This window comes from Antrostomus carolinensis, unplaced genomic scaffold (genome assembly GCF_000700745.2).
Source record: "Antrostomus carolinensis isolate BGI_N321 unplaced genomic scaffold, ASM70074v2 scaffold17926, whole genome shotgun sequence".
In the NCBI taxonomy this organism is placed as follows: Eukaryota; Metazoa; Chordata; class Aves; order Caprimulgiformes; family Caprimulgidae; genus Antrostomus; species Antrostomus carolinensis.
Window position 1 is genome coordinate 18,393 of NW_010324142.1, and position 21,405 is coordinate 39,797.

Sequence of the window (21,405 nt, forward strand, 5' to 3'; positions counted from 1 at the left end):
GACATAATTCATTTAGGTCTTGACAACCCTTAGAAACATTCAGTTAAACTCACTAATAGGTTTCTGTTGGGGAAAAGTCAGTACATTTTCCACAAAATTTTATCAAGTAAATGCTTTGACAATATATTTGTATTTGCCCACTACAACATTTATTTCTGTTGCCCTTTAAGATCTTGACATTGGCAATCACAACACACAGACCACAAATCCCAATCTATACAGAAAGCCAGCTACAGTTCTCTTGAAAGGCTGAATTCCAGCTCTGGCTCCTCTGTTTATGAGGAAATAATTCCTGTTTGGTCCCATAAGGAAAGCCAGGGGATATCCTGCAACTTGCATGTTATTATGTATATGATATCCTCAACGTCTAACAGTAGCCAGCTAGGCCTACTTTTGGACTCTGTGACCCTGTCTAAGCAGAATTGCCAATAGGAACTATGTAAGGCAATATGTAAGGTAAGATGCTGCCGTTACCTTCTACAGAATGGCCACAATGCTCTCACTGCTAGGCAGGGAAGAGGAGGAACACGTGATTGCCCATGTCTAGCCACTATGGGCTTTCCGCCATCAGTTCCTTGCTTCTCTGCAGGATCACTGCTATTTACTCTTTCCTCCTGAGTAAAAAGAAGCTCTGCGTTCCTCTCTTCCTAACTTCTCCTTCAGTATTCAGGTATCTGCTCTGATATTTTCATTAACTATTGTGGGACATGCTGCAGAAGACACTATCACTAGAGAAGATACCTTCTCCTGAGCCAAGTACCACTGTACTGGGGTCCATCCTCTTTCTAATGACTGACAATCTTTCTTACTTCTGACTGCACGGGTTATTTACACCACCTCAGGCGTTTTCCTTGTTAAGGAGTGAGATTTAATTGCAGTAAGTCCCCAGCTCCTAAAATGATACAACCCAGTCTGTTTCTTTTATGATTTTGAGCTTTCTATTGTCTCCAAGCCTAAGCAGCAGTCTTGCTCCAGAAATACATTTCTAGACACTACATTTTCCCTAAGACAACTGCACTTTCTGTCTCTTTCTCAGCTGACTACATGCTTTTACTGTCTCTTTTAACAGCATTTCTGGGACCTCCCACCATTTCCAGACTAAGTGCCTTGTACCCTAGGAAGAGAGTCTTTACTCAAGCAGATTGTGTTACCAAGTGGTTATAAAATAGTCAGGCTGTAGAAGCTATTTAAACACAAGAAAAATCTATAGCTGCAGCAGGGCACATAATACAGTGGTGATACATGAGAATGAAACCTTCAGGGATAAAAAGCAAGAGTACAACAGTCAAATGTACTGTGGCACCCACCTATTTTAGAATATTTTTTCTTATCAGACATTAATTTGAAACACTTTCAACTCTTTTAGCAGTCTAATTCTTCTACACCTCATTGCAAATCTCTCAAACACCAGTAGACACATTCAACAATGCCACATCTAATTTAGATATTTAACAAAATAATAATGCACTAGGCATAATTAGAATATGATTAAATTAATTTCTGTAATGCTGACTATACTGGATTACTGCAAAAATAATTCACACCTTTATGCTGTAGACCCAATATAACCTGTAAGCCAGCTCACAGTATAAAAGGTACATAGCACACAATCCATTGAACAAGGACCAAAATTTGCAAAATCTTAAGTGACAGCATGCCTGACGACTTTAACAGTAGCAATTTGCAATGTTTAATAGTAGATTAAGTAATTACATAGTGTTATACTTGCACTGATTTTTATCATTAAATTCATGGCTCTTCCTTTGTCCACCTAACCAGTCATTTAATCCTAGAAGGCAATCAGCTTAATTTGCCCTTCTGACTCTTTGCTGATTGTTCTTCATCATCTTGCTCTTTGTATATGGGAGACGGATTCCAAAAGTACACGCAACACATGCTCCATGATTGTTTTGGAGACTGAGATAAGTTTGATCAACCAATAGTTCCCTGAGTCCTTCACCCTTTTTAAAAATGGGCACAACAGCCTCGGTCCCGTTGTTGGAGACCTCCTTGATCATGATGCTTTTTTATAGCTGATAATGGTATTACATTGGAGAGCATTTGTGCGTAAGTCCTGTGCAGTCCCACGGTTATGAGGTGACTTCAGAGCACTGCACTCTAATTAGTCTTTTTAACCCATTGCTCTCCCACTGTTGGTAGCTCCTCTCCTTCAGAAAGGATGCTAATACAGAAAATGGAAGCAGGCTTTGCCTGTGAAGGCTGAAGCAAGAAAATGCATTGAGAATTTCTGCCCTTTCCATATACAGCAGTGGGATGCCATCCTCATACTCAACATGAAGGGAGTGCAGGGATTTCTGTAGAGATGATGCTATTTATTCTAGCACCATGAATAAACCACCTCAATGAAGCACTGATGTAAGCACTGCTGAAACAGCTTACTTTCATTTTTATTTTGTTGAAATAGAATTCTTCAAAGAGAACTAGGCAGTCATTCCTCACCCTTTCATCAACCCAAAGCAATGGCCAAAGTTTAATCTCAAACGTGAACAACCAGCTGCACAACCCTGTGTGATCAAACCTTACATTCCACAGAAAATGTAACCTGACACATTCCGAGAACACATTTACCTGGACTTTTATTTTTTGACTCACATGACAGGAAGGGACATGTTGCTTTACAACAGGCTGATGCCTTTTCAGTTCCAGCCATGACAAAGAGATGTAACATTTCCAAAGCAGTAGGGAACATCACTGGTTGTAAGAGAGGAATGTCATACCACTTTTTTAGTGAGCCAAGTTTACAAAATCCTTTTGAGACATGAATCTGAATAACCCTCAAGGAGAGTTTGGGGTGCTAATGGAGGGGATGAGTTGCTAAATTCACGTCTTATTCTGAGACTAACATTGGGCAACTCAAAAGACAGGAAGTGCTAGATTTAGTACCTAACACAGGATGAAGGAATCCCCTGTACCTAATTTAAGTAGGTTTCTTTTTATTTCCACAGCCTTTACAAACACAGCAACTGAGTCAGGATTCTACAAATACATTATTTCTTTCTACCTTATCCTGTTTTGTTTTACAGGTGATTTCAGGTAATTTCCAATCACCCAGGTGGTCTGATCCCTCAGGGGGATGACCCTTAAGACTGGTATACTCTGACACCCAGCCAGCACATCAGTCCTTTAACACACTGGAGTCAGCACAACAGTAGGTACCTCCACTTAACCATATGGACTGTTTTGTCAACTGCCAGGACACACACATCAGTGGGAAAAAAGGTATCTTCCAGAGACTGCCACTAACCAGCAAAGCTCCATGATGTGCAACAGAGCAACCTCATGAAGTTTAACAAGGCCAAATGCAAGGTTCTGCACCATGGTTGGGGAAATCCCAGGCACAAATACAGGCTGGGTAATGAATGGCTTGAGACCAGCTCTGAAGAGAAGGACTTGGGAGTGGTGGTGAATGAGAAGCTGAACATGAGCTGGCAATGTGCGCTTGCAGCCCAGAAGGCCAACCGTATCCTGGGCTGCATCAAGAGAAGCGTGGCCAGCAGGTCCAGGGAGGGGATTCTGCCTCTCTGCTCCGCTCTTGTAAGGCCCCACCTGGAATACTGCGTCCAGTTCTGGAGTCCCCATCACAAGAGAGACATGGAGCAGCTATAACAAGTCCAGAGGAGGCCACCAGGATGATCCGAGGGCTGGAGCACCTCTCCTATGAGGACAGGCTGAAAGAGTTGGGGCTGTTCAGCCTGGAAAAAGAGAAGGCACCGAGGAGATGTTATAGGGGCCTTCCAGTACCTGAAGGGGGCCTACAAGAAAGCTGGGGAAGGACTGTTCATAAGGGCAATTAATGACAAAACAAGGGGAAATGGCTTTAAGCTGGAAGACGGTAGGTTTAGATTAGATATTAGGAAGAAGTGCTTTCCTGTGAGGGTGGTCAGACATGGGAATAGGCTGCCCAAGGAAGTTGTGGATGCCCCCTCCCTGGAAGTGTTTAAGGCCAGGCTGGATGAGGCTTTGAGCAAACTGGGCTAGTGGAAGGGGGGCCCGCTGATGGCAAAATCTAGTGGAAGGTGTCCCTGCTGATGGCAGGGGGGTTGGAACTAGATGATCTTTAAGGTCCCTTCCAGCCCAAACCATTCTATGATTCTCTGTTCTCTTCAAGCTTTAAAATTAGTCAAAGTTATAGATAAAGAACAGCCAGAATTACACAGAGAAGCTGTAAAAGATACTTCCCATCACCTCTGCACTCCTTTGATAACCCTTACAATTTTTCTTGCAAATTTGAGCAGCCAAAAGTATGGTGATCTCATGATACATGTGGAATTGTTACTTGTTTTGGGCAGTATTTGGAGTCTACACTGCATGTAGATGTTTGAAGCTGATTTGTTCCAGAGTGTATGACCAAAAATTGTTTCATAATGTGATGACATAAAAAATGTTTATAGAACAACAAAATGTTTATAGAACAACAAAACCACACTACTGTTTCAGCCTTACACCAAATGCAATGAACCCATCTTTCAAGTTTTCTCATCAAAAATGCATATGTTTGTATTAGTTACTCTGTAGCTGAAGCACAAGAAATACAGCAAAAGTCTTGTTCAGGAGAGTCTTCTGACTCAAACAGCAAAATTTAAGATAATCCCATTAATGAGTTCCCAAATTCTGCCCAAACCTTATTATTTTAAACTTAAATATCAATTCATAAAAATAACGTCTGCTTCAATTAAAAATTCCCCACAACTCAAAGATTTTATTCCAGTAATCTTTATCTCCTTAGGAAAAGAATGCTAATTTTTCTAAGATAGAGCCTCCACAATTAGAGCAAGAAAGTTGATTATAAAAAAAGGGTGGATTTTTTTTTTTTTTTTTTTTTTTTTCCCAAGTTCCTTCATTTGTAGTGCAGCTAGAAATCTTTGCTTTCCAAAATAGGTGTCTGAGGCAAAACAGTGAACAGAGCTTGCCAAAGTGAGAAGAAAACTAATTTTTACAAACTTTATAGGAAAAGCACTCCGACTGCAAAGGAATGCAATTTTTATATTAATCTGGTTTAAGCTAATGTTAATAACTTAATACTCCAGACTCTTACTTTATTTTTGCATGAAAAGTAATTGTTTATTAAGCAAAATATCAGTTTTGGTCTCTGGAACAGAAATTACATTCCCACTTTTTTTTTTTTTTTCAAGTAATTTCTTCATTCTGGTTTACACTTCTATTCATGAAAGTGTAACGTAACTAGTTATATTACCTACAGCTGTCCAACTGGTTGTTCATTGACAGCACAAAGTAATACAACACGAATATCTAAGCTGCACATACTAATTTTTGCTCTGACTGAAGTGAATAAAAATACTCAAGTTATGCACATTTTAAAACACTTTGCCATACACAGATGTATAAAATAGAGCATCAGAAGTCCCAGTATCATTCTTAGAATCCAGTATTTTTGGTAATGAATTTTACTATTACTCTGAGTGGAATTTTATGCAGACAAAACCCTTGAGTATTTTACAGCAAAGCACTTTTCATATACGTTAACACACAGAGACTCTGATTAAAAAGAGTCTGCAAATGAATCCAAGTTTCCTCGAGTTGTGTTGACAGCCTGGATACTTCTTCCAATAGATTTGGTTCTGATGAGAGAATCTTAAGATGTAACTGAAAATTAAAACAAGCAGTTAGTGAAACAAATACAAATAATAAAAAAAAGACAATATCAGATTCCTCATGCAATTACAATACTTTGCTTGCAGGAATGTCCCAAGTAAGGGAAGGACTCTTTTTCTTCAAATAATTCCCTCCATTTAATGCTGCCTCCCTTTTGCTCATCTTTTACAAGCCTTTTTATTCCCATATATGTATTAGATGGGATAAGGCAGCAAAATGTCTTAAATAAGTTATTGCTTTACTAGATCTTCTTCTGCCACTGCTGCTAAGTCTATTCTAATCACACACTTCTCTACAGGGCAACTTTCTCCTTTTTCCAACTTGCATCACAAGTTCCCCTTTAGGCTAAAAAGATGCTCTAAGGTCAATCAGGATTATTGTTTTAATTATCCACGTTGCATAAAGCAAGAACAATGATGCCAGCACACTCTATACTGGTAAATGGAGATGATGTCTCTCTATGTAATTAACAGTAACCTTGGTAAAGCATAAATAAAAGAGGTTTTCTCAATCTTGTGGAGAGCTTATACATTATTACCACTTAATGGATGGAATAGTTATTTTCCTGGCTACAACTTAAATCCAGGAGTTTTGCTAAACTCTGAGCCATTTTACTTGGAACCTACAACAAAAGACATTAGCGTTCATGTGTCACAGAGTGAGTTTTTATTATTCCACTGTAGTTCAGATCTGGAGTACATTTCTGAGGCAAATTACTTAGCTGCTACTAATTTACCCTGCAAGAGCTAAATTAATTTTGTATGAAATGAAAGAGAAAGATGAATTCTAATATCTAATATTGCAGCTATTAATCATATCCAGTCCATGGTACCAGATTAATAATAAATAGACATGCTAAAAAGCCATTGGTGAATGAAGTGTCCTGGTTTTTGCTAGGATAGCATTAATTTTCTTCTTAGTAGCTAGAAAGCACTGTGTTTTGGTTTCAGTGGGGACTGTTATGAGAAGAACGTTGATAACATACAAGGAGCAGAGAACTAGAGGGGTGGTCGGGAAGAGAAGTGTAGTAGTTAGCAAAACCCAGAACTGACAGCTGGATATGCCAATAAGATATTCCATATCCTCTCATGTCATGTTCAGTATATTAACTGGGGCTGACCAGAAAGAGGGGGGGATTCTCCTGGGGATCGCTCGGGTTCGCTTTTCCGGGATTGCTGTTTTTGGGTTCCTTTTTGCTCCTCCAGGATCATTATCAGTGGGTGGTGAGCAATGGCTAGGGATAAAGCGGGGGGTGGGGTGCTGCTGCAAGTGGCTGTGTCTTGTTCGGCTTCTGGCTAAGTTAAACTATCACAAATAGCAAGACCTCAACCTTAAGTGTTTCACTCTATGGATCTGCTCCTATTTGTCTGCACTACTTGTTCTTGTGGAAGCTGCCCCACATATTCTATCTAACCCCAACAAAAGGAAAAGAACAAGTCATATTTGTCCAGCATTACACTCTATCTTTAAAAAAATTCCCTGCAGTATTGCTATTAAGAAATATTCAGTTAAACAGACAGTATTACATGTGTCTGAATACTTGTAACAACTTTTTCCTAGTAAACTGTAATTGTTTTCCCACAGTTTCATAAATCAGTGTACCACGACAAGGTAAGCATTTGTACATCAGAAGGATTTCAATCTTCTGCAGAATGACTTTCACTCTAAGAGTAACTGCTACTGTATTTATCACAATAACTTTCTAACTCCCATAAACCTTGGAATAATTTTATTATCTCTGTGATGCTTAACAGGTAATAGAAGAAAAGCAGCCCACTGGCATGGAAAGTTAAAGTCAGGCTTGCAATGTCTAATGATGAGTCCAACAAAATGCCTGTTTTACTTCCCCGAACACTGGGCACTGAATTATTTTCTTACTTAAGGCATGGCATATCTTAGCTTAGCAATTACAACCATAAAGAAGTTCGGTACGTTACAAAAAATAAAATCAATTCTAAGTAAAGAATACTAGAATAAAACCTGTCTGGCATTGTCTTTTTGCAAGTTTTTCTTGACTGTGACTAGATGAGATGTCAAATTATCCAATATTTTCAGTTAGTAATTTTAAAACCATCCCCAACAAAAATCACTTAAGATAATTCTTTTGAAGAGACAATTGACATCCTTTTAATGGAAAACCGTAATTTTAAACAGGACTAACATAACATTTTATAAGAAAATTGTTACCTTTAAAAATAGTGCAAGGTATGCCTGAGCAAGTTCGAAGTTGTACTTCTTGTTCAGCATCATCCCAATCATTCTCAAAAAGCTTAGCATCACCTCCATTGAGCCACCACCTTCAGGGGCCAAACCCCTTAGTTCTATCTCAATATTAGATGGGCCCAAGCTTTTCAGTAAATTAAGTGGAGCTGTATCTGTGTTAAAGCATTGAGGGATACATTATCAGTAATAACTGCAGAACAGAATCTTACAAATCCTTCACGTGAACAGGCTTATTCCAAAATTCTTAAGCAGTGACTATATGTTGCAAGTTTCTACTGTTTCCTTACTTCTTTGTTTTTCATAAAATACCATCCCACCTTTATTTTACTATCCCATCACATAATATAGATAAGTACAATTCTAATAAGACAGTTGCATTTTATTTGTAAGTTCACTTTAAAACATACAAGTAACATCTTTCTATTTGTATCATTTTTTTGCAAACACAGCTGTTGGTAAAAATATTTTTAAAAACATCTTCTAATAAATATTTCTTTTTCTAAGAAGCTGCTAAGAAGAGCCAACTCTTATACTCTTATATTTTGACAACTAACAGTTGGCATTGGCTAATACTCCTTAGGTGGTATAAATCTGTTCCTATCTGTATTGGATTCCTATGAAAATCATTAGCTAGTTTTAAATGTGAAGTAGCCCTTGAAAACAGAACTTGCTAGGCAAATTCTGTTTTTCATGTTTCAGTGAATCACCAGACTATTCCTTACCATATCATTTCCTTCCCTTCTTATCCTACAAATAATATATAGCACCTTTTCCGGGTGAGATAATCACAATCTCCAAGAAAGTCTAACAATCTTAGGAACATGACCTTCTTTCTCTATATGGATTTTGGCCAGAACTGGGCCCCATGCTGCAGGCAAGCTGGATTACCAATAGATTTTTGATCTATGCATTTTTTTCCCCTCACACATGTTACAATTCTGGCCTTAGAAACCAAACGCGTATCAAAATATTACCATCTACATTTTTAATTAAATACCTTGTTAACTTACATTCATTAGTGCTCAAGGCTTCTTCAAGATGAATGTAGAAATCAGACTTCTGTGCCAGTATTCCAAGATTTACTACCTTTGACTAGACCATGAAAGTATAAGAGGGGGTACATGAATATGCAAATGTATTTTTATATCTCTATTAGATTCTTTTCCTACTGACCAAATAAAAAGACTTTAAGAAAGAAACCATTAATGTAAATGCATTAAAACTGGTACTTTAAAGTATTTAGCAAGATTTCACTCAGCACTAAAAAGCATTTAAGATTTTCTTTTAAAGTACACTAGATAGATAAACATTATTATATTGATTCTTATTTTTACCTGTGTATCATTTTCTTCTTCTGGAGCAATGTATCGGGGTATGAGACCAGGAACTGTTGGGATGAAGAAAGGGGCTGACTTGGGAACTTTTGGTGGCTCTCTTGGTTTATTTTTTTTCTGTTAATTAGATATCTGAATTAAAATCATCATCATAGTAAGAACATGTTGGAATTTTCTTTGTCAATAATTTTATATTTAAAATACTATGAAAACTGTAAGGACTAACTGTAAAGTAAATATATAGGTAAATTTTTTTACCACTAAATACGAAGCTACTGTTTAGAAGAAAAACAGCCCCTTTCCCAAATCCCAGAAATTGTGAGAAGTGCCATATAGTCTTCTACTGCAAAATCTGAAAAATACCTAAAAAGCAGGATCAAATGGTGTGATTAGGTAAATGCAGCTCATAGAACAAGGGCAGATATATCTGGCTGTATACTACTATTTTTTGCACATTTTTGCACTCTTTTTCTGGTTATGGGAATGCCAGACAGTGATTTAGAGGCATAATGTAGAATAGCTCAACAGGCACTTATTAGCTGCATTAACATGGAAATATCTGCCTTCAGACAGCTACTTTGCATGTTGCAGAAACAGTAACAGCAAAAGTTATGAAACAGTTCCTCCTTTTCAAGATTACTTGAACATCCAAGAGAATGGTTAAGACAACTGTCTGTTTTCCATTACAGGAGAAATAGCCCTTATTTTACCTCCTTAAAAAATGCAATCCAAATGCTACAGTAGGTAAGCAATGATGTGCCCAATATCATTACCTTGATAACATCAAGACTGAGGAGATTTTTCCACCTTGATTCTGGTAATGCGGAAAGGGTCACAAGCTGCTCTCCCAGTTGCTCAGGTGAGACATATTCTATCATTTCATCACATGTTTCTTCATCTCCTGCCATATCTACATCTTCCAACAATAGATAGCTTTCATGAACATAAACACTTCACATTTATTTTTTTAAAAGTCAAAACCAAGATGATTAGTGTTAGGTTTATGGTTGGACTTGAAGACCTTAAGAGTCTTTTCCAACAGAAATGATTCTATGGTTTCTTTCGCAACTTTTAAAAAACACATGCATAACAGCTACATATATGGGTGCTAGCATAACATATAGTTGAAAAGCAACAGAAATAATCTCTATTAACCCTATGAAATAATTTAAATTACAAACAGCTATAGTTTTAAAAAAATGGAGAACTGGATAAACAAGATTCTAAAGACTAACAAGACTTAACCACTTTGGCTGAAATTATATAAAGGCAATTTATAGAAGTCCTAAAGGAAGAATAATGGATTACTTTCAAAATTCTGTTAACTCTTTTAAAATATAGACACAGCAATTTTAGTTTTGAGTTACAAATCTGTAAAATCTTTGCATTTAAATATGCACAATATTCACAACCTGTTCATAGGTATGACTGAAGTGGCACATAAAAACGAAGAAAATCTCAAAATTAAAGCACAACACCACACAACAAAAGATAAGCAGCCTGTCACTAGGTTTTCTCTAGACTTCCTATGTGGTCTTGACCAAACACCTCTATTTTCCCTTTCTTTTTGCAAAATATTACATGGCCAAAACCATGAATGGGACAGAAAAGGTTAAAACAACAAAGAAATGTAAACTATTAAAAGTTCTGAGCACCTGAACAGGAACTTTACATTTGCTAAAGACAGGAAGTGAATTAAAGTGTTCAGACAGAATCAGTTTATAGGGTTAAAACATTCAGAGTTTTGGGGTGAAATCCTGTCTCCCTAATTTAAGTATCTAAAATAAGTATGGGCTTAACAAAGCAGTAACCATCAAGGCCCTTCCAATCTATATCATTCTATGATTCGATGAAGTAGTTCCTCACTCTTTCACGAGTTTGATAGCAAGGTGTGTTTTTCCTCCAGATGGAGATCTAAATGTAGACACTGCTAAAATTGGGCAGACAAGATCTCCATCTAGAGGCCTTGAGAAACACAACCATTTTTATTAAATGTGTAAAAAAATGCAATTTATGCCTTTCTTTTCACTGGGAATCTAACACAGGTACATGGCAGGTCAGCTGAACCCAATTCTCTTGCCAGCAAGACAATATAAAACACTGAAACTACCATGGCATACAGGCAGACAAAAGAGTTGCTGGGAAGTGGAACAAAGAACAATTCCCTTCCCACTACCAAACAGCAAAGTTAATTTCAAACTGGCCTCACAGATGTCAAAATGGGAGGTATTTACAGAAATCTGGGATTAGAGAAAGCCAACAAATAACATAAATGTTTTTATTACCTAGAAAATCTCCTTGAAGATGTGGAGAATCACACACAGTGTAATTACATCCCAACATAATTCTTTATGATTGATCATAGAAACATGACTAGATTTTTAGTAAATAATTGAGTAAGTACATCAAAAATAGTAGAAGCAATAGGAAAAGTGCGGAGAAAGAACATTAAGACACAGTGAGTTTTCACTGAGGAAGTAAATAACCTTCTCTTTGAAATATAGTACCAAAGTGAATAAAAAATCTTTCATCTGAAGATTACCTTGCACAGGGCAGGTGCTAAGCCGTGTCACCACAGAAGGTTCATAATCTGATGGAAGGGGCCGTAAAGAGACAAGTGAATAGAGAGAACGGTTTGACCTGAAAAACAAGATAGGCATTTAAAAAAAATTTTCAGGTGAATGGGAACAAGTATTTTAGACATCACTTTTAGTGCACTCTAACAATAGTGCACTATGGCAATTCACTAGGTTCTATTCAAGATTAGTTTTCCTCATCTACCACATCAACAAGAAATGAAATGTAGCGATATACCTCATCTGGAAGTCTGAAACGTAAGAGTTATACTGAACTACTATTGCCAAGAATGTTTAATATATATGGCATTATGAAGTATGATTATTTCAATCACTGCCAGATACCATATTTACTTGCAATTGCAAAACTGTCTATCTAAAAACCTTGCTTTGTACTTAGTATGTACAATACATCATGCAAATATAAATGAATCATCCTGCTTTCACAGAATTTCAAAGTAGTACTCAGCAGATTTTCTTCAGGTTTGGAACATGCACACAAGTCATTCTGGCAAATTATTTTTTCTGTCAATATAAACCAGCGCTAGGAAAAACTTCTGTCATTATTCACAATGAACACTTTTACTTAAGCATAGAAAGGTCTAACAATTGAACACCCCTCAGGCAAAACTACAGGCAACAAATGTAACCTGAAAGATGTACATATCTAACAAAAGGGGAAAAAACAAAAACAAAAGCAAACAAGTGTGTCACTTCAGTACTGGACCTAACCAGTTATTTTTAAAGCTGTATCAGGTGTCACTTTTAAAGCATACAGGTGTCACTGTATGGGATAATTTTATTAAATACAGTTTACATGCAAACACTCAATTTTCCACAACATATTTTTTGGAAAAGAAACAAGTCCCAGGCCTAATACTCCCTTGGCTACCTAGATTGTCAAGATGTACACATTTGGCTTTCTCTCTGTCCTAGTGAAGTTGAATTAACCTGTGCAAAGTGGGGCAGCAGTGGGGACTAAGAGTATGGCCACAGACAAGCATGGGCAGAACAAGCTACTCTGATGATTGAGGGAATTTTCTTTCCCTCGTGAGAAATGCATCCTCAAATTCATTTTAGGCAGGAAAAGGGGTTCAGCTTGTGTCTCTCATCTCTTAAGTCCCTCAACTTTGAATCCCATTTCAAGTCCAAACACTTGTTTATGCTGTTTATTAGCTTTAAAGCTGTATCAGGAAAAAAATGAACTAAAACATTTTACATCTGTGCTGATCTACCATTAATAAACAGAAATAATCACAACTCCAAAATTCTACTTGGAAGTCTCAGACCTAACGCTGTATACCAAGACAAGAAGAAAAGCGCTTCAGAAAGTAACACTATATAAGCACTGACACGTCAAAAGGTGTAAAAAAAAAAATACATAAATAAATAGTGGAGTCAAAGAAAAACTTCAGGAATGGCGTAATGGGAATTATTTGGAATAAGAAAGAAACACTTAGAAAAAAAGATATAATTATCACAATAAATAACTTAACTGCAAGAGATTTCAAGATTTACAAATCACAACAATACAGAATACCTGCCTTAATTAGAAACAGAGAAGATAAAACCCTGGAGATGGACACTTTGCAGAACAATCTTCTATTTGCAGTAAAGGTGATTAAAAAGAATTCCCCCCCATCTGAAATTTTGTGTAGAAATAGATATATTACATACTCACCATAAATAAATTCCAAGATCATCCACATGTGCTGAAGCTAGAAAATCTCCCGTAGGAGACATAGTAAGGCTGACAGCTGCAGAGTCCACCAAAAAACAATCTATGAGGCTAAGGAGAGAAAACAACAGAGAAATTCTCAGCAAGATGCACTTGTTTATCTATGCATATCTGAATTACAGCAAAAATACAACTGAATGCAAGCAGGACACCTGGAAGTGTGTATACAAACTAGCGTATTAGAAGCATTCAAATATGACATATAAACTTAGCAAATGAATGGCACTGTGCAAACAAACCACACACCTCTATAAATTCTCTAAAATCAGCTAAAGCTGGTACATTTATGCTACCTCCTTAGACATTCACATTGTGTGGAAAATATGATGAACCATGTGTCCACATTCAACTCCTTATGCCTAACACTATCCTTTTTAGTGGCCATAAATTTCATACCTCAAATCATACCATGCTGCTCTGACCTCGTCTTTTAATGCTCTGCCATTAATTTTCAACTCCCTCTCTCAATATACTTCATGTACACCTGTTAACACTAGGACCTAACGTTCCTAAAGTAAAGAATGAACTGTACATCGTGAAATTGCTCCTGCTCGCTGCAGAGGGGGTTGGACCAGATGATCTTTAAAGGTCCTTTCCAGCTCAAGCTATTCTATGATTCTAGAAAATTTTATTATCTGCAAAGACCTTGTTTTGACATTGCCATATCTTCAGCCTGATACGCTATTCCTTCATCATTCCTTTCACTATTGCAGAAAACTGAAAAAACACCACATGAAAAGTGTTGGCGCTTTAACAGCCGAAGCTGCAGGCGGCTTCGGCCTTGAGCAATTAAGTCCTGACTTTGAGTGAAAAAATAGAGCAAGAACATATTCATGAAAAAGAATGCAAGAAAGAAGATAAGAAATTTTTTATGTAACTAGTCGGAAGTAAAAAGAATGCCTCATGAACAGGTGGATTCATCCAATCAAGTATCGTAACCAGGCGTGTGAACAGTAGCTTATAGCCAGTGAAGAGTTGTTTACGTGTGTGTGTGTGTGTGTGCGCGTGTGTGTTAGCAGCTTAAGAGTATATAAGTGATCATGTAACCAATAATAAAGGTCTCTAGTAGAATTCACATTGAATCGTGTGTGGAGTCCACGAATATCCCTCTCGGCAGAAAAGACAGTTAAAATACTTAGTAGTCTATGACTACTTTAACAATAAGCCACTTTTGAGTTCTGGACTACTGCTTGTCACTTGTTGAGGTATAAATTCCAATTACTTCAAATTGTAAAAAGCAGTTGAGTTTGACAACTAGTTCATTGAGAGAAACAAAAGAACAAATTGAGAGTTTGAATACTTTGCTCTTGTTTACATACCAAAATCAAAAGCAAAGTGAGAAGTGGTTAACAGCAGCTAGTTGTGCAACCCTCTTCACTAACCATAGAAAAAATATTGATGTAACAAAGCAGTTTAAAACGTGAAATCTTGTGGGCATGTATTTTCTTAGGTACTGAGCACTCCTGTGATGGACTAGATCTTAGGGAGGTTGTTTGTAACTCAAACCATTCTATGATTCTATGAATACTTCAGCGTATCACAAAGCAATCCACCTTAACCAGTCTCTTGCCATTTAGATTACAGCACTGCTTCCAGACAAAGAACAGATTCACACTCATTCACACTACATGAAAACTCCAGGTTTCATCATTAGATCTTCAGGACATCGTTATTCTGCATACCCAGAAAAATGCACATATTCCTAGCATTGCACACAACTAAAATACTGGGTACTGAGCTTTTACACCATGTACAACTTTGAATATCACACAGTACACGTTGGTGACAGGCAATCAAGCCAGAAGGCTTTTTGCCACTTACCAGACAGAAAGAGGATTACAATAAATTTCTGTATATTTTTGAACTGACTCACCATCCAGAGGGAAGGTCCCAAGTCTTAATGGTACAGTCCATTGATGAAGTTATTAGCCAACGACCATCAGGACTGAAAGCCTAAAATGAAATAGTCAATCTAATGGCACAACTGACAAGTCAGTCCCTACAAGAGGTTCTGTTTTACACAGAGGAACTGTTTTACACAGTTCAAGATTAGATTGCTCCCTAAGACCAGGACAAAATAGTCTGGTCGTAAAACAAAACTGACACCACGTTATTGAAAGTAATAAAAGGACAAAAATGGAAGCTATTTCAGAACAGGTTTAAATATATGACAAGGACACAACTGGCTGTTAGTAAAATGGTCCTCTTACATTAATGATGAAAATCACTGAGCATAAAACTGAAGAAATGAAATAAATACTTACTAGCATTTAGAATTAAATCAGAAGCTAAAATTATTTCAACAAATACTGCAAAGCAGACAAGATGTGAAGTAAGGAATTATCAGGGTGTTGCATAATCTTAAATCTGTTTATACCTTTTATTTACCTAGTTCTTTTTTTCTATATATACAGTTAAGACTGTTGCACAGTTTTACTCCTCAACATGGTGTTTATTATCCCTAAAGCTTTAATCTGTTGAGCCCAAAACCAGCTTGTTAAAAAGTTATCGTAAAATCCCAAAGCACTAAAAATACATGGCCATTCAAACACCATACATTTTAACTTGAAAAATAACACGGCCAAAAATGCTGTAGTGCTGAACTACAACTTTATCATTCACAGATTAACATAATACTCACTGACTTAATATATGCAGAGAAATGTGTATATGTCACCTATTACAGAAAATGAGTTAACAATTACCATGTCATTAATCCATCCATGGTGTCCTGAGAATGTCCTGACAATCTTCCTGGTTTCTATATCCAAAACACTAATACTGAAGTCATCAAAGGCAATTCCCAGTATACCACTGACAAGAACAATTAGCATATACGATAGTGAATGCTCAGAGACAAGAAATAAAAACAACATTTAACATCGCTCCAAAAATCTTTTAGCCTGAGAATCTCAGATAAACAGTATTACATTCCTTCAGTCTAATAAGATGTCTTGTATTTATTTTCTTTTGACAATTGTATTTCAAAGCATCAGAAATTTAAACTTGATTAGAATATTTGGTTGCCATCCTAGATTTAGGTACCTACAGCAAAACAATATTAACATAAAAAAGCTTCAGTTTCTTACCTGTCTCTGTGAAGCAGAATTCCACTTGGTGGAGAAGAAAGCTCAGTGGAGAAAACTAGATCTTTAGTTTTGAATTTCCAAAATTTAATTAATCCTTCACTACCAGCTGTGATTATCAGCTGGTTTAACCCATCCACTGCAACCCCCCTAATGGCCCCGTCATGCGCTGCAAATCAAGGGAAAATAAAAGTTGTATTTCAGAATTTAAACATAGCATAGAAATCAGCAGAATGCCAAAAACTATTCTGTATGTCTTTGCCAAACTTTGCCTAAATGAGCAGTAAGCATGACACAAACAATTCCAAAGCCACCTGACAAGACTTCTTGAATATTATAAGTTTCTTCATCAGTTCAGAAACTAAATTGCTTTCAAGTAAGCACCTTTAATACAATACAAAAATTCTAAGTAATTGAAGCTGAACATTAGCTTTTATTTCTGCTTTCAGTTTGGGGTTTGTTTTTTTTTTGAATGTGAGATTTGAGGGACTTCTTGAATCACTTAGGGAATGCCTCCAGGGTGTCTAACCACTCCAGGCAAAATTTACAGCTTCATTCTGGCACAAAATCTGGGAGTATAGCTAGGCTACTTTACACTGCAGTGTGAAGATAAGGCATTCCTCCTCTGTTTTTGGACGAATTTTATTTCTTAAACTGTGCATAGGGCTACTGGCCAGTAACTAAACTTAAATTCATCCCACTATCAAGCAATGATATTATTAGGAGTCCACTTCAGAAAGCCAGTAAGGTTCAAAGGTTCATCAGGACTCTTTTCTTGTTTCTACAACAAAAAATTCAGATCACGAGGGCCCTATTATAAATTGCAGACTTGCAAAACAACAGCAAAAATATATGCGGATACATGAGAAGAAATATGTATGTACGCAACCATTAAAAGGAGAAGTCTGAACACTGTCACATTAAGTCCTAAGTTTGCAGCTGGGTAACTGAAAATAATAGCATATGCAAAGAGCAGGTAGGTCTTGCTTAGGATTTCAATTTCCCATGCATGTAAAGTATTCTTTCATTTTTAAGCAGGGAACACAAAACCGATGGGAAAATTTATCTCAGAGATAGTAGCCTATAACAAGAAGCCAATTATGGAAATGTGATTACCTCAAAAAGAGCTGAGGCCAGAGGATAGCATTTTAGTGTTAACCATTTTGGTAACTGACCATTCTGTGTTAATTAAAAACAAACATATGCTAACATCAGAGCTGTTAAAATTAGCAAGGATCCTGTCCTTCAAAGTAAATTTCAAACTACATCTGATTACAGTGCAAGATCGGACAGCTATGGGTAATCAGAGAAAACTGAAAAGATTCCCAAACTCAACTCAGAAGCTACATTAAATTTCCTAGATGACAGAACACCAGGTTGCTGCTGTTCTGTTAAGAGTCAGTATTTTAGAAGTGTAGCAATTCTTACCTCTTTCTTTGCCATAACACCCTCTGTGAATGCCAGACTGCATGTTATACACATCTACCCGTCCAGTTGACAAACCAATTACTGCAAAGTTCCCACATGAGCTAATGTCAACTGCCTTTCAAAGGGAAAGAAAACCAAAACAAACATCTATGAAAACAATTCTTTAAGTATTTATCTAATTATCAAAGTTGTTAGAAGATACAGAACATATCAAGAATACAAAATACTAATGTTTTTATTGGATTTCTTCAAGGAAAACCGCACAGAACAGATTACACGTCAAAAAAAGCAGAGAGCAGAGCTCTTAAAGAAGCAAACAGTTAAAAAGTAATAAATATGGCATGCTCTGAAAGAAAATGAAATACTGACTGGTGATATCCATCAGAAGTCATATCTATAATATCAACACTGTAACCTAAACGGCTAACCTATATAATCAAGACATCCACAAATTCAATCCCTAAGATAAAGTCCAAGGATGCCAACTGCATCCTTCCTTCAATACCCGTATTGCCAATGGCACCCCAAAATAGGGTAAATTCACAGAGTTTAAATAGTAAGAAACAAAGAAACAATGGTTTACATGTCTTTGGAAAGATACAGTCCAAAGAATCTAGCAGTTACAAGAAAACCAAGTATTTACCACTGAACTGAACTTGTCTACTCACAAGATACAGCAGTATGAACTACATGAAGTAAGCTACAGTAATTACTTGTCTTACAAGCTTATAAGCCTCAGTAACATTTGCATCTCTTTCATTGAGTGTTTGACTTTCATTATGTCCCACTCAAGTTATAAAGCATTTTGGAAGGAATACCCTCCCTGCAATTTGGAAATATATATTGCCAAAAAAAAAAAAAAAAAAATTATCTTCAGCAATCTGCATTCACAGGGCAAGTTTACAGGCATATAGTCAACTGTACATCACTATGACAGATTAAAAGTAAACACCAACCACCTACCTGAATCAGAACTTAATATGCACTTAACCTCTGTTTCAAGAAAAAATGCAGCATTTTTCTTAAGACCATATGCATTAAAAAAAAGCCAGTAGGACACACTAAGCTGTCAGAAAACACCCTGCAAAGCAACTAAAACATGTCTAGAGAGTGCTTTTTCATTCTAAATATTGCTTCTGTACAAATAGAAATCCAAATAGCACATACTGTAATGCTGAAGAGACATTATGCTAAATGAACTTACTGTTGCATATATATCAATAGGTTTGTGTTTGCTAAATTCTTCTGGTCTTAGTTTATGAGCTCCCATGGAAGTTTTCTGATAGTTCCAGGTCGTGCAGGTTATATACCCTTGATGGCAGGCAACAATACCATCCCAGTCGCTCTGATGTGCCACTTCTGCAATGTAATACATACTCCTTTTAAAAACAATCATTCTGAAGTCAAATAAGCTTTTCTGATATCGTAAGGAAGAGTACTTTGAAATACCTTTAGGCAGAACAGTTCACATTCAGTGTTCTTGGTGGACACTCAAAGGGCTACCATTTGGAAAAACCACCTGGCAAACTGTTGTGCATATGCTAGTGTAACTAAAATTGTAACAAAACCACAAGCACTTTTTTAATATGTTATGTTTCATGTCTTTGTATATTTGAGTCTGTCCTTTGAAAAGCATATTTGAACTTAAATTGTTTAAGCTGCTCAATCTGTACATATTTTCAGAGGAGCATTTTAACTTTCTTCAGCTGCTGAAGCAGCAGAAGCCACTAGATTAACAACTTAAAGCAGGGTTTCAGACCTAAGACTGCTTCACATAGCAAAAGACTTTTCTGCATTTGCAGGGAAATAATTTCTCAAAAGCTCAATATCCAAACATGGTAGTAAAAAATGTTATGTAAGGATATAAATAATGAGCAAGTTTGCCTTTTTTTTCCCTGGAATTCATACATAAAAAAAAATTTGAGAGTTTGAAATTGGGTATTTCTAGAACTTCAAAGAATAAACCAACCAGACATTTCACTAAACAAAGACAATAAGCAAATAAAGAAATAAATCTAATTCAAATGTACTTAAATACTTGTTTTGTTATGTCTCCCAACACATTTAAGGTAGTTCTACTACCTTATATCAATCAGGTAGGTCTAATACTAATTTTAAAAGTGCATACATATATACACACACACACACACAAGAATTTGCAACAATTATGTACAGATAGTCTGTATCACTGAAGTCTGCAAAAATAAAACACTGTATGTAGTCAAATGGCTACACAAAACTGTACATCCAAACCCTTCAACAGATGAAAAATCAACCATCCTTGGAAGACAAAAGAATAGCTACACTTAAGACGAAACAGTCTTAAAGAGGAGGTCATTAATTTAAAGAAATATACTTTGACTAGCAAAGATAATCACAATTCTGCTTCAGAAAGTTAGGTTCGCTGTTTGCATGCTGAATTACAAAGGAACAGAGTAATTTAAACTTGACTTTGAAAACCAACTTAAATAAAGGAACTGGGGAATCCAAATCAACCACTATTAACTAAGATCTCCGTAGCTGATAAAGATCTTCATCCCCCTTAATTGCTCCAGCCTGGAATAATATGTGCAACAGAAGATTCAGGCTTCCGTGCTGTAGATTTTCAAGCCAAGAGCCAGTTAAACATAAAGATGTTTGAAATAAAATGCTCTTTTTTGAAGTAACAGAAAAGTTTAGCAAGTAAAATGTCATTTTAAACTGTCATTCAAGAGCTCACGAAGGGCCACAGAATCCTGATAATCTCATCTTGATACAGTATGGGCTTTCAAAACAGTAGTCTCTTGAGGGTTAAAAGACAAAATGAAGACATGAAGAGCTCTGTAATGTATCTCAAAGACTACTCACCTGAAGCAAAGACTGTAATTGGTGGAAGTGCCATGGTATCAAGCTTAAGACCTTTCTTTTTTGATTTTGTTTTGTTAATTGAACCTTAAAAAAAAGAAATTGTCTCAATTTCATGGCTAGATCTGAGAATAATGGTTTAGAAAGGATTGTTTACTAAATGTAAAGTTCCTATTAAAATTAGAAAAATTTGGCTTACATTAACACAGTATTGCTGTTACCTAGGGCTTGAAGAGCTAACAACATTAACAGAGTTCTTGTCAAAATTTATGTGATGCTGAGCAAATCACTAGCCTATTACATTCACAGATGTACTACTTAACCCACTTTGTCCAGGATCTCGTGCTGAAACCCTGAGCCAGAGGTCTCCCCAACACAGTGAAAACCATGGTCATACAGATGTGACTACATAAAGCAATATATAACACCCAGCCCTTTCAATAATCAGAGTCAGGAATTTTAAATTTATTCCCAAAGGATATACATAATCAATTCATCTACATCTGTCTATTCAAATATATCTAAATACATATATATATATA

General features: G+C 36.5%; 1 protein-coding gene across 1 annotated transcript; it reads right to left on the bottom strand.

Moving 5' to 3' along the window:
• Positions 1-5,334: 5,334 nt before the first annotated feature.
• Positions 5,335-20,945, bottom strand: WDR36 (WD repeat domain 36). The gene is made up of 13 exons (XM_010170831.1): positions 20,867-20,945; positions 19,224-19,378; positions 18,020-18,134; positions 16,595-16,760; positions 16,211-16,319; positions 15,379-15,458; positions 13,449-13,556; positions 11,734-11,831; positions 9,965-10,107; positions 9,192-9,308; positions 8,868-8,949; positions 7,822-8,009; positions 5,335-5,625 (listed from the first exon to the last, which is right to left on the bottom strand). Exons 1-13 carry the CDS (start codon positions 20,898-20,900, stop codon positions 5,476-5,478), a joined length of 1,545 nt encoding a protein of 514 aa, XP_010169133.2. The 5' UTR covers positions 20,901-20,945; the 3' UTR covers positions 5,335-5,475.
• Between the last annotated feature and the right edge of the window lie 460 nt (positions 20,946-21,405).

What these genes read in the sequence shown, in the direction of transcription:
- WDR36 (XM_010170831.1), bottom strand. Translation starts at nt 20,900, where the DNA reads ATGGCACTTCCACCAATTACAGTCTTTGCTTCAG. An exon ending in ATGGATGGATTAATGACATG is followed by an intron (nt 15,459 to 16,210) that starts GTAATTGTTAAC and finishes ATTTCATTTTAG; the next exon opens with GCTTTCAGTCCTGATGGTCG. An exon ending in AAGAAGAAAATGATACACAG is followed by an intron (nt 8,950 to 9,191) that starts GTAAAAATAAGA and finishes TTCATGGTCTAG; the next exon opens with TCAAAGGTAGTAAATCTTGG.